The 14,141-nt window shown below is 40.1% G+C and overlaps 1 protein-coding gene across 2 annotated transcripts; it reads left to right on the top strand.

The window, feature by feature from the left end:
* The first annotated feature begins 4,294 nt into the window (after positions 1 to 4,294).
* prdm1b (PR domain containing 1b, with ZNF domain) lies at positions 4,295 to 11,954 on the top strand. 2 transcript variants are annotated; one of them, XM_088365973.1, is made up of 7 exons: positions 4,295 to 4,423; positions 4,659 to 4,941; positions 7,405 to 7,524; positions 8,173 to 8,413; positions 9,149 to 10,038; positions 10,110 to 10,238; positions 10,534 to 11,954. In XM_088365973.1, exons 2-7 carry the CDS (start codon positions 4,774 to 4,776, stop codon positions 11,098 to 11,100), a joined length of 2,115 nt encoding a protein of 704 aa, XP_088222099.1. In that variant the 5' UTR covers positions 4,295 to 4,423; positions 4,659 to 4,773; the 3' UTR covers positions 11,101 to 11,954. The 2 variants fall into 2 exon arrangements, with proteins under 2 accessions (XP_088222099.1, XP_088222100.1); XM_088365974.1 differs by lacking the exons at positions 4,295 to 4,423; positions 4,659 to 4,941; positions 7,405 to 7,524 and adding an exon at positions 7,910 to 8,067.
* The last annotated feature ends 2,187 nt before the right edge of the window (positions 11,955 to 14,141 follow it).

Consider the following 14,141-nt stretch of genomic DNA (forward strand, 5'->3'; position numbering starts at 1 on the left):
AGGACTGTGAGACCAGCAAAACACAACAAAGACTGAGATCCAGACATGTAATCTGTCTAATCCAAAAAGCTGTGAAAACGACTGGGGAGAAAAAAAAAAAGGGGGGGGCATTAGACGGGGAGTTAGTAGTAAGAAGGCTAATTTCAAACTAATTTGGCCTAAGGTGATTAAGTGAGACTGGCGTTGTGATCAAATAAAAAATAAGAAATAAATCTCTTGACCAGATTTACATGTTTTTTTCTGTAGTGCTTGTCTTCATTATCCCATTCACTACCAATGACGGCTATATGACTGAACAAGGCAGGTATTTTTACAGTCTATTTTAATCAACAATTAAGTTAATCAACTAATTGAAGCCAATTATAGATGACTCTATGACAAAAAGTGGCTTAATTGGCAACCGATCTTGAGGAGTTGACTTAATCTCAGGAGCACTTGCTGAAGAAAGTGGACCAGGCCAAGCCAAAGAAAAGCAGATGGACTGTTATGGAAGCAGATCTTTGGGGCTTCAGACAGCCTGAGCCATTGCTGATGACCGCTTGGCTGGGCCCCGACGGTGCCAGTATAGATTTAACCCGGCCTGCATAGCGTGCTGTGCATATGGGCCTCTAATTGGCTGGAAAGTACCTGGTAGTTTACCAGTCTGTGGAGACTGAGCAATTAGATTAGCCACGTCAGATTACAGCTAGAGCGGTGTCATCCCAGACTCGCCCACTGCGAGAGAGGAGATGGGGATGGGAGGGGTGGGGAGGTCGGCGGGGTCCGAACTGTTGATTGGAAACATTGTGATTTGCACTTAAAAATGTATTTTTTTTTTTAGACTCTAATCTGGATTGAAAAATATTTCTTGTATTATGTATACTTAATATCGACTGCCTGATTGGTAAACACAAAGCCACACACACATCATACACACCACCTCTGAACAGATGGAGCCGCTTTTGAAGCAGATAATCCGTTATTGTTCTGCATATTTTTTGATTATCGTCACGGTTGTCGTTTCGAAACCATACTTGAGCTTGATCCCGGTTTTACTGCATGCTTCCGAGCTAATATCTTTGGCTCACAGCCTGAAAAGTTCACTCAATGAGAGTTCCGCATAAGCTGATACATTTGAGAAATTAACAAGGCAAAGATTTGTTTTTGTTTAGGAAGCACAAAAAGAGGATTTGCGGGGGAGATTTGAAATGTGTTTCTTCTGGTTTTATTTAATCCAGCTGGCGCTTAAGATGTTGATATTTCTTCAAAACATCTTACAAGTGCTGACACTTCTTTTTTGAAGGGAAGTTTGTCCACTAGATGACATAAAACTCCATTTTTTTAGCACTCGCGTGTTTTTCATTATAATCAATATAGGCCGTCTTACTCGTTCCAAATATCGATCCGAGATTTCTGTTTTTCGCATGACGCCCCGAGGACAATAAAAGACGAGTGAGATTAAGACAATTAGGGGGTTGATTGTTATCCAAAAGACGAGAAGGAGAAGATTAAATGAGAAGATTTAGGTCAAAGTGGGGAAGCCCAGAGGAAGGCGGGGTTAAGTGAGGACGGCCAAGAAAAGGAGGAAGGATTGGGGTCAGAGAAATTGATCACTCCAGCATGCAAGCTTGCTCTGATTGGGGAAGAGAGTGATCCTTGGAAAGACTTCATTGGATTGACCTGAAGAATGAGACAGGTTGAACTTCAAGCCCGTCCGGGGATGTCTTGACCTGTCCGAACGTTGCTCTTGTTTTTCTTTCTCTATCGGTGTCATGCCGCCTTCTCTTGAGCCTAATTAGCAGACATTTTTATTGATCCACTGGATTTGGTGCTGAAATCCCCTTCGCTGTCTGCCAGACAGATCCGAGCTAAAGTCTTTCTCTAGCTGGTGGTCTGGAAGATTGGGGGGGTGGGGGGGTAGGCCCACCTGTTAACCACAAGCCAGAAGCGTGCCGACTTTGCTACACCCTGACATCACCCTTTTTTTAATTTAAATCCGCTGTTCTACTCCGTCACCTCAAAAGCCCAACCCCCAAATCCTTAAATCCTCTGTCACCCCTCAATAAGTTTTTCACGAGCCAGACCTGACAAATTTGAATACCTCTGCTAATATTTTGTTTGTGAGAAAACATATTAATTTAATAAAAAGAAATGCCCATAAATTTAATTCACATATATGTCACCAATTAAAAAAAATGAGTCCGCCATAAAAATTTGGACTCATATAAAACATAGATGCTTCCAGGAAAACAACCCATTTAATAATGCCATCTTACATATTTAAGATTTACAGTCAGTGAGGATAATCCCCGCATTTAAAGGGATCTGATAGAAAACAACGTTGACCAGTCGGTAAACAACAAGACAGTTGAAAAGTGACTCTCTCTACTGTGCATCACTACATAATCCTCTTTTATTTATTTTTTTAAAGATCTACCAGCTTTGACAGTTTAGCAAGACAAAGACTGTAATCAAAACAACAATGGCACACTGTTGAGTTGTAAATCAAAATAGGCTAGGCAAAAACTGTCACGATGATAAGAAGCAATTCAAAAGTCACTTACAAACAACATGACCTATCACATTTCTTGTCTTGCATGTGGGTTATTTTCATTTTCATTTTAGATGCACGGAAACAGCAACACAATAAATATATTCTTTAAGGTGCGTCTTTTCCACCACGGAAAATGCACCATCGATCTTCACTGTATAGACAATTTATACATCAATTAAGTCCCCTGACTCAACGCTTAGTCACAAAAAATCCCAAATACCAAATTAAATCTGATAATTGTATAGTCACCATGACATTGCACATTATGCCTCCTTGAGTAATTTTTCCATGACTCAAAAAACAACGTACACCATGTGACAAGATTGTTATTAAGGGAAGTCAATTGTCTAATTATTTTCGTAAATTTGCTCGAAATGCGCAGATGTGTTCCATGAATTTCACTTTCATTATTTGCTGTTGGTCTGGAACTGGATTTTCTTCTTGAACCTAAGGTAGACCAGACAGGAGCTTTCGCTCCACGCCACAACAGTCGAAGAAAAAGCAGGTATCCTTAAGTCTCATCGCTTTGTCTCATTTTGCTGGTCTCAGACAGCTTCGGTGGAGCTGACCTAAGGTCTTTTCTTCACTTTATCCTTTCATCTTGTCTGGACCATTATCTCACCCTCCCCACCCCACCCAAGTTACCCAACAAGTTTTTCCTCTCTTGAAAAGTGTGTCTGGACAGCGCAATGTGCCAGACATAATAAGATCGGCACGAGTCAACTCGCCACTTGTCCCCGGAGTTTGGAGACTTGAGTTCTTGAGCCTGAGCCTAGACTGTCTGCAAATTAGAGAAATTAGCGCAGTCGGGTTTGAGCCAGTGAAAGACACACACACACACACCAACCGACCCCCAAGCCACACGCCGCACCTCGAATAAGCAATCTCGCCATATGGCAGCCAATTTCCTATCCCAGCTAAGACACGAGGCTGGAGGATTCTCTCGACTAAAAACAGATGCATTATTTCATAACAATGTAGAATTTCAATTTCAATTCATGTGATTCCAATATCAAATCACTGTACCATTAAATTCCCCAATTTTGTAAGATTAAAATTATTTTAGGTGTTTCTGAAACTCTCCTAGCTATTTATAAATGTCAGGTAAGTATGCGTGAGTCCAATATCAAATCACTGTACCATTAAATTCCCCAATTTGAAAAGATTAAAATTATTTTAGGTGTTTCTGAAACTCTCCTAGCTATTTATAAATGTCAGGTAAGTATGCGTGAGTCTAAAAGTAACCGGGATGCTCACCAGACAGCTCTTTAAATCTCTTTCTTATGCACTTAGGTGACCTGGCCTACATCTTTAACTGGATGCAGAAATCAGAGCACAACTGATTTGGACTTTAAAAAACAATCTAGAAACTTCTATTTATGCAAGTAGTCATGAGTGATTAGGAAAATGTTAAAGATGTTCAGCAAGATATAGGTCAAGGAGGTACAGTGGTAGCAGATTGCTCATTATGTGCCAAACCAAGCAAAATTCTCCAAGTGTGTTTTCCAGTGGCAACAGGCCGGCCATCTGCTCCTCTTTTATTCATTCATTATCATCTCGGCTTTGTGTTTGTGTGCGTATGTGTAAGCATACATCACAACAGACACTTGGCCCGACCGAGTGTACATACAACGTCACCAATGTTGTTGTCCGAAGCCAACAGTTGCGTGCTGCAATCACGTGACGCCGCTGGCTCGCCATTGGCCGGGCCGTGCGGCTAAAAACGCTTGGCGCAATCCCGGGGCTCGAGAGTTTCGTGTGACAGTGGGAAGAGTGGTCACTGGATATAAGCGAGGGGAAGACAGAAGAGCAACCGAGGTCAGAGGAAACATTGGAGGGGATGACCTAACCAAAGAAAGGATGCTCCAACAGCTAAATGAATGTGCACAAGTAAGTGTTATTTATTTAAATGTTTTTATTGATTTAAAATGATTCATTTATTGTATTTATTTATATTTATTTATTTAAGTTGTTTTTATTTATTTAAAATGATTCATTTATTTATTTTATTTAAATGTATTTATTTAAGTGTATTTATTTAAATGTATTTTATTTATTGGGATAGTCTGTTGATATTTATTTTAACATTTTGTTTTTGTTTTTGCATCCAACTTTCGTTTTCCAGATCGTAAGCTTTAATCAACAAACCTAAGACTGAAGGACTCAAACCAAAGCTTTCACTTTCCTCGATACCAAAGCCAACAGAAGCTGGTCCGTCACCTGCAGTGTATTTCACCAAAATGAAGGAGGAAAGCGCACAAAGTGATATGAGCACTTGGAGAGAAATCGACTTTGCTCTCAATTGTACCTACATCGTACCGGATCAAGTGTCGAACCCAAGTTTCAACCTGCCGAAGGCGATGACTTCCATTCCTCGCAACCTTTCGTTTGAATACAACAAGGAGGAGGTAAGAGCAGTTTTGGATTGTGCAAAACAACGTACGATGGAACAAAAAAATATACAAAGCTTTACTTTCTCTTTCAAAACAGAATACACCCTTTATACAAACAAACACACACCAACAAACCCAGACACTATGACGTTAGAAATCCTGCCAGTTGATCATATCACACCTTGTTTGCTTTCTTCACAATCAAACACACCCTTCTTCACCTCCCTCAGATTCTTCCACTCAGGTGATTCATGCACTTTGCGATAACACTTCAGTCAGCTGACTGAAAAAAAAAAAAAAAAAAAAATTGAGGGCAACTAGTTTTTCTACAGTCGTTATCAATAATTAGCAAACTTTTCTTTGTGTCCTCCTTTTTGTGCCTGGTCCGAAATTTTGTCAACATTTTCCTTTTATCTACAAACATAGATGATTATCACATCATGGGTATTTTCCATCACATGCGATGGTCTTATTTTTAAATCTCCCTTTTGCCAACATGCATCATTGTTTTTCCAAGGAAGAATGACAATAAGAAAGAAGTCAAACATGCTTGAAGTCATGTGCTCTAAGCAAACTGGCTCAAATCCAAGGTAGTTTCCCTTTCCTAAAATACAGCTCTTTATCGTCGCTGTCGTCAAGGTGAAACTGTTTTTTTACTGACTCCTTCCGGGAAGTTTTGTGTGAGTTTGTGACCATACGTGGATGACTTCAGAGTACGCTATGGAGAAATTCACACGTCAAGGCTTTGAAGACTTATCTCAGCCTTACGCATATTGAAAGTGGAAGGGGATAAGGGACGTGGACTCAAAGAATTGGAGCTCTTTTAAAACTTTCAATCAGATTTGGAATCTGAAAAACTATCCGAAAGCTAAAGTTGTGTTCGTGGGGAAATGGTCACAATTGCTTTTTTGGTGTTTGATGGGATTGAGGTCTGGGGACAAAAAATGGCTTCTCCCAACTAGTGCTTGCAAATTTATTTAAGATTAGCAATCAATGATATGATTTTAACAAACAAATAAAAATTGCCGAACAAAAGTTTGGATATGTGTCTTCAAACACGTGGCAGATGGCACATGAGCAGTAAGTGCCAGTTAGGGGGGGGGGGCAGGTTTTTGCGGAGCGTGCAGAGGGGGTGGGCATGGTGGCTGTGCGTGGGTGGGGGGGGGATTTAGGTTAAAACCAGATGATTAACTTTCGTTGGGAACAGGCTGACCAGCCAGGCATCAGGCCTCAACCTGGCAGGCATACAATTTCCAATTCTGTCTAAAAAAAGATGAGAGGGGGGGGGGATAGCGTGGGGTATCCTTTATTGGGTTTTTCTGCACACGACGCGACCCCCACCCGCTTCCCCCCGCCTTCCTCGCAACAACCTGAGCGGTTGAGCAGAGGCGGCAAAGCGCTTGGTTATCCACGCAACGCCGGCTTAGCACAATACGCCCTGTCACACCAGTTCAGCACATCCAAGAATCACCTCACATGATTATGCACTACCACACACACCCTTGTCCACAATGACTGGTTCCTGGCGTAATTAAAAAAAAAAAAAAAAAAATACACACACTTTGAAGCACTACTCTTTAATGACATGATAAACAACCACACAGAGATTTAGGTCATGTTGTTGTTTTTAATAGTTGACCTTTTCATAAGGTGCTTTGGTAATCCTTTTGAAGGGGTCGTTCCTCAATGGCAGAAAGAGGGAGAGTGTGTTTACTTTCGGGGTTAATGGATTGGCTTGGGGGTGGGGGTCATTTTAAAGATGGAACACAAAGCTCCTCAAGACATCCAGATTGCAGCTTGGTGTGTGTGATTGGGGGTGGATTGCAGAAATAAAATATAATATAATAAATATAAGATAGCCTAAGCCTAAAATTAAAAATATTAAAAATAGAAATAATGACTAATGATGATAATAATAATAATAATAAACAAAAAATAAATAATTATAATAATAAATAGATACAATTAAAAGTAATCTTGTATGAATTCAAAATAGAAAATTGCACTGCACACATGAACACGTAGAATTCTTTGAATCCCTCAAAAAAAAAAAAAAAAAGGTGTTTATTCTTCTTTTGAGTCAGGTGAAAATATATTTGCAGGTCGAACAAAGTGCAAGTCACATTCATAGAGAAACAGGTTAAACCGCATCTTGGCTCGTTTCGCCGCGTTTAAAATGGACAGCAGGTCAGGGATCAGTAGGTGAGAGAAAGTAAACTAATTCCAGTCAGTAGGTGAAGTCATTAGTTAAGGGAAGTAGGCCACCTTGGAGCTTTAAACTTGCTTTCTGAGCTGTCTGGGTCAGCGTGAAGAAGCCACCATCATTACGCCGTACAATTTATAATTAAGATAATTTATCATTGCATCTCTAAGAACAAAAAATCTTTTTTATTGTGTTCTATTGAGACGCATAAAATAACATATATCATTTTAATACACGATTTTATTTGTTAAATGTACTTGTGATCTGTTTTGAAGGTGAGCGGTGTGTTCAGCAAAGAGTACATTCCTCAGGGGACTCGATTTGGTCCTCTGCAAGGAGACATCTACACCAAAGACAACGTCCCCAAACAGGCCAACAGAAAATACTTCTGGAGGGTAAGTTTCGATTCAGCTGACCTTCCTTGGGCTTTTTTTTTTTTTTTTAACTCAAGATGGTCATCACATCTTTACTGGAACTCACTGCGTCACTCAGGAAATATAGTTTCTCCCAAGTGAATTCCCATTCTTTTTCCCGTGTTTGGTATTTCCCTTCCGGCTTTATTTCCTGTAACCTTGTGAGCAGAAGTGGGAAGTCACGCTCATGAACTCAATTACATTTCTGAGTTCAGTCAAGTACATACGTGTACAATTTGGCTGCCGGCCGGCTGTGTTTTTTTTTTTCTTGCAAAGAGAAGTGGAACTATTTATGACTACCGGTACTGTCAATGACGAGAGTGAAAGGGAGAGAGAGAGAGAGCGTGACACAGCAAAGTGGAGCCCGCCTCCAAGCTACAAATAGAATGACAGCTCAAGCACAAATACACAGGATTGACAGAACACACACAACACACACTGAGGCCCGCCCGCACTTGAGGAACGATCAGCATGTTAGAACAGAAGAAGACTGAGGACACTTTATCGTACATGGCAGGCTTGAATGTTTGTACTTTTTCTCCCTTTATAAATTTCTTTATACCCCAATTCAGCTATATATTAAGTATGAAAAATAAAAATAAATGCATTTTCTTTTCGGGCTTCTTGCAGATTTATAGCAACGGGCAACTTCAGAACTTCATCGATGGCTACGACGTCCATAGGAGCAACTGGATGCGTTACGTCAACCCGGCACGATCTCTGAGCGAGCAGAACCTGGTGGCTTGCCAGAACGGTCGAGACATCTACTTCTACACCATTCGGCCGGTGGAACCCAAACAGGAGCTGCTCGTGTGGTACAGCCAAGAGTTTGCCCAGAGGTTATGCAGTCAGCAGGAGAATAACAAACACAGTGAGTGCCAGATTAAAAAAAAATAAAATCTATAAATATAAAAAAAAAAAACATTAAAAGACAACAAATCAGGATTTGCTTCTATCATATTTAGTGTTGCCCTGATATCGATCTTGGACGTGAAATGAGAATGATGGATGTTTAAAGTCCTTCAGTGAATCATTTTTAAAAAGCTATTAAGCAAACACAACAGCATTATATCCTCATCTAAAGTGAATCCAAAGTTGAATGACTCACAGTGACTAATAGTACAGCAGTGTAATTACATTGTTAAAAGTCTAAAAGCACTCACGAGTTTCATTCCAAAGTCTGTACTTGCGCAACATATGCCGTGACTTTTATGAACTATTTTAGCTTCAAGGTGAAATCCAAACGCTGGCAAAGCATTAGGCACATTCCAACTTGTTAGACAAAACGAAGCAAACCGGCGTACTGGTGGAAGTTAAAAAAAACAAAAACCGCTGACGCAATGTGTAATTGATTCACTAATCGTTGTTTCAGCGGTGCAGACGTGACATGACACATGGATACTCATTTGACCACCAAGCGATTCTCCCACACGTTATTACGACTTGAATTGACAAACAGAAACCTAAACTAGATGGTTTTATACGCTATGAGTCAAAGCTAATCGTTTACCATCACTGGGAGCGGCATCCGTGGGTGGATGTGATGTCATCATATATGAAATTCAAGTATATATTATCTTAGCAAAATAATTTCTCTCTGTTGCAGAAAACATGAATGTTGCCGACGAGCAAGAAAACACCAAACAGCCAATATGGCCCGAGGAGAAGACAAAGGAAGAAGTGAAAGAGGAGAGACATGATGAAGAAGTGGATGTGGAGATGTTGGGGAGAGACACTCCTCCAGATACTCCTGATGACCAAATCATGGATTTCAGCAAAAAGATTGAGAAACAGGAAAAGATGGACCGGGACCAGGAGGAGTTCATTCCATCCCCTCAGCCTGAACAAATCCACAGAGTGAATCCTCCTTACTTACCCGATCACCTCTCGGCACTATCATCTGACCAACGAAATTTACCCCTTCACCTCCACGGCCTTTACGGCCACAGGGAAGGCCTGGTGTCCTCTCACCCTCTTTACCCTCAATCCAGACCCCTCCAACCGCCCTACCAGCTCCTTCCTCCCTTCACCTCACACTATCCTCGTCTCCTCCTCCCTTCATACTCCCCTCCGTTCCCCGGAATGCTGCCTTCTAGAGGATCCCTCCGGTATGGCAGCTATCTCGGCACGGATGGTATCCCGTACCCTCCCCTCAGCACCCCTAATCTCCTCACAATGTCCATGCCATACTCTTCATCCCCACAAGGTGGTTTGAAAGAGCTGACCCCTAACGTCTCCCCTCCGAGAGGCGCCCCGGCGACCCCTGACCTCTCTCCTGTTCCCAAGCCGACAAGCCAATTTCCCTCACCCGGACATACTTCCTCAAGTTACGAGGAAGCAGTGAACCTAACGGTGGACATTACCAAAGGCAACTCGGGGTCACGCAATCGTCCCGGGCACAAATCCTTGCCCTATCCTCTGACGAAACAGAATGGAAAGATCAAGTATGAATGTAATATCTGCGCAAAGACTTTCGGACAGCTGTCGAATCTCAAGGTAAGGACTTCGGTATCCGCCATTTTGCACTCGTACGAAAGGGCTGTGGTTTAATTTTTTTGTCACCGTAGGTCCACCTCCGAGTACACAGCGGCGAGAGACCTTTCCAGTGCAACTTATGTAAAAAGAGTTTCACTCAACTGGCTCATCTACAGAAGCACCACCTCGTCCATACCGGAGAAAAGCCGCACGAGTGCCAGGTACGTTTAAATTGGTGTCATAAAAAAAAACAGGTTATAAAACTCTTGCGCAACGTGTCATCCGGAAATTATCTTTTACGATAACTTCTAAAATTACTTTTCCTGGCATATGTAAGAAAGTTGAAAGTGCCGTCAAACAGAACTGGTTATAGAGTTCCTGCGGTAAAGAACAGGAATAACAACACGTCAACATTGCGTAATTCCACATTGTGCCCAAAATAATCCCGACATTAATCTGTCGCAACCGTTTGCGTCAGCGGATCCCTTTTGAGAAATCTTGTTTCATATTTTCCAGGTGTGTCAAAAGCGTTTCAGTAGCACCAGCAACTTGAAAACTCACCTTCGACTCCATTCTGGAGAAAAACCTTACCAGTGTAAACTGTGCAACACCAAATTCACTCAATACATCCACCTCAAGCTGCATCGTCGTCTCCACAGCAGTCGTGATCGACCTTACCACTGCCAGATGTGTTCCCAGGCCTTCTTCCACCATTTCTCCCTTCGCATCCACCAACGCAGCTGCTGCCCGGCCAACTCGGGTTCGCCCGTCAACGTCCACATGAAAGAAATGCTCGAACGCTTTGACGCTAGCCAAGAATCCGACACCCTCACGGAAACGGCGTCGGCGTCACAGGTGGAGGAAGCTGTGGAGAGATGGTTAGCTCGTACCTTGGAAGGTGAGGGTAAGGAGGACCAGAAGGAAGCCACCTTTCTTCTGAAAGCTCTAACTCTGGCTGTTAACGCACCTGTCGGCCAATCAGCAGCCCCGGTTTCCCAGCACAGTTCTCTGGCGGCCTATCAGGAAAGAGCAAGCGTCGTCCATCTTCACAAAAGTTCGATAGTCAAGGTGGAGGGTCAGTGAGATGCAACCAAGCAAAGGAGATTTCAAGATGGACTAAATAGAGAAAGAAATGTCGCCAAAAGTAGCCTCTGTTTTGACTGAAGAGATGAAATATAGCTTTTTTTTTTTTAAAATGTGAGCAGCACCAAAATAAGAGCATTCCAAAGACTGGACGTGATGTTTGATTAGACAAATTGTGCTTCCTCCCAATGAATAATACAAACTGTGAAGTCAATTGTTTTTACTCAGGTAGTTTTATTTTGGTGTGTTAACTTATTATGTTTTCACCTGTTTTAATTAGAGATGCTTATTTATTTAGATTTATTGTTGTTTATTTGATGGTAGACATTGGAACGACTCAGGAATATTAACAATTGTCTTCTTAGTTGATTTTTGCTTGCTTTATTTTGTGTTTTGTGTGCATAAATTATTTTACAATTTGTTAATTTATTTATTTATAATAAAAAAAAAGGGTCAAATCTGGTATGTTTAATTTACATTTAAATGAGCATTTGCCAAAATATTGTTGTTTAGAATCATTTTGCAAGATGGGAGATATTAGATCACCATACGGAACGAAATACATATAGCCAAAAATTGCTCTTGCTTGATTATAGATGTGAAAGTTAATTTTATTTCCATACTTTCAGTTCTTATTGAGGACTCAAAGTAGGTCGCTGTAGTTTTGCACTGGATTACATTTTTGGGAGAAGTTCAATCCAAATAGAATACTCTTTTTTTTTTCTTTTTTGTACAAGGTTTGACCCTGTAGTTTATTTTTTTAACAGGTTTGAGATTGTAAGAATTTTTACGTGAGAGACTATTTTCATGATACTTTTATACGACGTAGTGTAATAAAGATTGTTTCAACACTATATGTACATACATTGAGCGTGTGCACAGATTTTTTTCCAGTGAGTCAAAGGTTTCGTCAACAAATCAAGAATTTGCTCTTTCCAGTAATCCTCTGCTATAGTTTTTTGTTTCGGTTTGCATGTGGTGTCCTGTCTTAGACCAAAAAAAAAAAAACTACTTATTTCCTCTGTGTGGGAGAAACCACATCAGTAACGCCTACGTACGAGGCCAAGTAAAATTTTCTCAAGAATTCTTTTTTGTGCTGCCATACAGCAACATTCATTTTTTTTGCTGAGTTGTCAAAACCTAAATACTAGTTATGTGGACGTGATAGACGTCATGTGAATTATATGGTCAAACAAATAATGAACTGCTGAAAAAAAAAAAAAGTCAGAGACTGATAAAACAATGTGGCAATCCATAAATGTGGATATAACTTAAAATAGGATGAATTAATATGACCAATGTTTTGGGAATACTGTGGAATGAATTATTTCTAATGGTGCAAAAAAAAAAAAAAATGTCCACACCAAGTGTTGGACTGTATCACACATTTTTTTTTTTTTTTTTTGGGCTTGTATGCTTTGAGGAAGTTTCCTGTGTGCATTATAAAATACCTCACCAACAGAAGAACACAAACAAGAAAAAAAAAAAGGAACAACACATATGAGTAGACATTTTAAAAGAGCTTTTATGAATTTTACCAAGTGATAATCCATCTTGAAATTTGCATTTACGGGCACTGTCTAGGATGCCTGATGACATCAGTGTCACTAAGAATGAAACCAGTTTTGACAAAAGCTAATTGGCCAATTTTGGACATTTCAGAGAGTCACGGACATGATAGGAGTTTTACGAGACCTGTTTGAACACATTACGTGTGTGTGCTGGCTTTGTCGGAAGTAATCTCTTCTTAGAAATGATGACAAGGCTTGGGTGATTCAGTATACATTGGGGAGGGGAACAAAAATGAAAGAAGGCCAAAGATAGTTGAGTACTAGTAATTTCACAATCATTTCCTCAATTACGTGCACAGCTTTACTGTCCCAGATGAGTTTTGGTGAAGGTCACGTACACCTTGGACAAGCAGACAAGGGTTCAGTTCCACCCGAAAGTTGAAGCGCAATATATTTATTTTCAGTTCGTGCCCATTGTATGGTGCACCTTTGTGTTTTGGGGCGAATTAAAATCATCATTCATCAAAAGCGAAAGCAGGGTTGGTCAGTTTTCACAATACAAAAATATATATACTTTTTATTTTATTCCTGCTTAGATAAATACATAGATTAATTGTCTCTTGTATTAGAGCAAAACAAATAAATCAAAATAATTAAAGGGGATGTAAAGTTAAAAAATAAAATATATATATATATATATATATATATATATATATATATATATATATATATATGTACCCCTATTTGTTTAAAGCAGATGAGCCGTGACAGTGATGGCTATCATTTTATCTTGTAGAGATTCACAAAAACACCCTGTACCATGTGGCAAATTAATTTCCCAGTAAGTACAGAGTCCGTGTTATGTGAGTCATACACACTTTACTTTCAGTTGCTGTTGTTTGTTCGTCAGCAGTGAAAGGCCATGCAAAGTACAGCCATGGGTGTGGCTGTTTAATTAGAATACATTGAGTTGGTAAGGGCAACCTGGTCTAAAGGTACAAGTGTTAAGATAAAGTGTATAAATGTTCACATGAATTTATCAGTATTGGGTCAATAAAGCTAGATTGGGCTAAGGGAAATGAAAGTGGAAAATAGGACCAACTATGAATTACATACAAGGAATAGAATGTAATGTTTTGTGACATTGGGTTGAATTAATTAAGTCTCCAACCAAGAATATATTTTTAAATGGTTTAGGATTTTCTTATCATTAAATCTCACTAAGTGTCCCAATTAGAAAAGTATATTAAGATTGGTGTTTTTAATTTGACACATTTTGAATTGTCAATCTTGTGGATCATGTGTTTTTGGGGACAATAATACACATTTATTTAAATGTTTTCCACTTGTCTTCTGTTGTACTACTGTAGTTGACATGATGGCTTTAACCCCAGCGCCGCTTGATAACGTTATAATAGCGCCATCTGGCGGAATAACAGGACACTCGCATGCCAATAATTATTTTGAGCTGTTTTGGAATGATGTCGCCATCGAGCGATGGAATTTGGCACTTGGTGGAATATAACAAAG

This window comes from Syngnathus floridae, chromosome 21, assembly GCF_059516105.1.
Source record: "Syngnathus floridae isolate MCC-2025c chromosome 21, RoL_Sflo_1.0, whole genome shotgun sequence".
In the NCBI taxonomy this organism is placed as follows: domain Eukaryota; kingdom Metazoa; phylum Chordata; class Actinopteri; order Syngnathiformes; family Syngnathidae; genus Syngnathus; species Syngnathus floridae.